General features: G+C 68.5%; 1 protein-coding gene across 1 annotated transcript in view; it reads right to left on the bottom strand.

Annotated features, from left to right (window-relative positions):
- LOC104410480 (kallikrein-13-like) overlaps positions 1-301 on the bottom strand; it is a gene marked incomplete at its 5' end in the record, with an annotated part of 1,070 nt that extends 769 nt beyond the window's left edge. Inside the window, one exon of the mRNA XM_010020649.1 lies at positions 221-301. Within this exon, the coding sequence (XP_010018951.1) occupies positions 221-301 (81 nt within the window). The remainder of the gene's footprint in view (positions 1-220) is intronic.
- Between the last annotated feature and the right edge of the window lie 54 nt (positions 302-355).

Genomic DNA, 355 nt, shown 5'->3' with positions numbered 1-355 from the left:
GGGCCCAAAGGAGATGCCGCCAACCCCATGGAGGTGCCACCAGGGAACCCAATGGAGATGGAGGTCTCCAACCCCTCGGAGATGCCCCCAGCCAACCCCATCCCGGTGCCTCCAACCCCATGGAGATGGCACCAGGGAACCCAATGGAGATGGAGGTCTCCAACCCCTTGGAGATGCCCCCAGCCAACCCCATCCCGGTGCCTCCAGGCCCTGGCCCTACCCTGGGGGCTGGTGGTGGTTCCCCAGCCCATGACGGTGCAGTTGGTGCCGGTGGCCGCGGGCGCCTGGGGCAGGACGAAGGCTTGGACGGCGGCGGAGGTGCTGAGGGGGGGCTCCAGGCGCAGCAGCATCAGGT

The sequence above is a fragment of the Nestor notabilis genome, unplaced genomic scaffold (genome assembly GCF_000696875.1).
Source record: "Nestor notabilis isolate BGI_N333 unplaced genomic scaffold, ASM69687v1 scaffold26828, whole genome shotgun sequence".
NCBI lineage: Eukaryota > Metazoa > Chordata > Aves > Psittaciformes > Psittacidae > Nestor > Nestor notabilis.
Note: the sequence above shows the minus strand (reverse complement) of the source record. Positions and strands in the feature narration are given on the sequence as shown.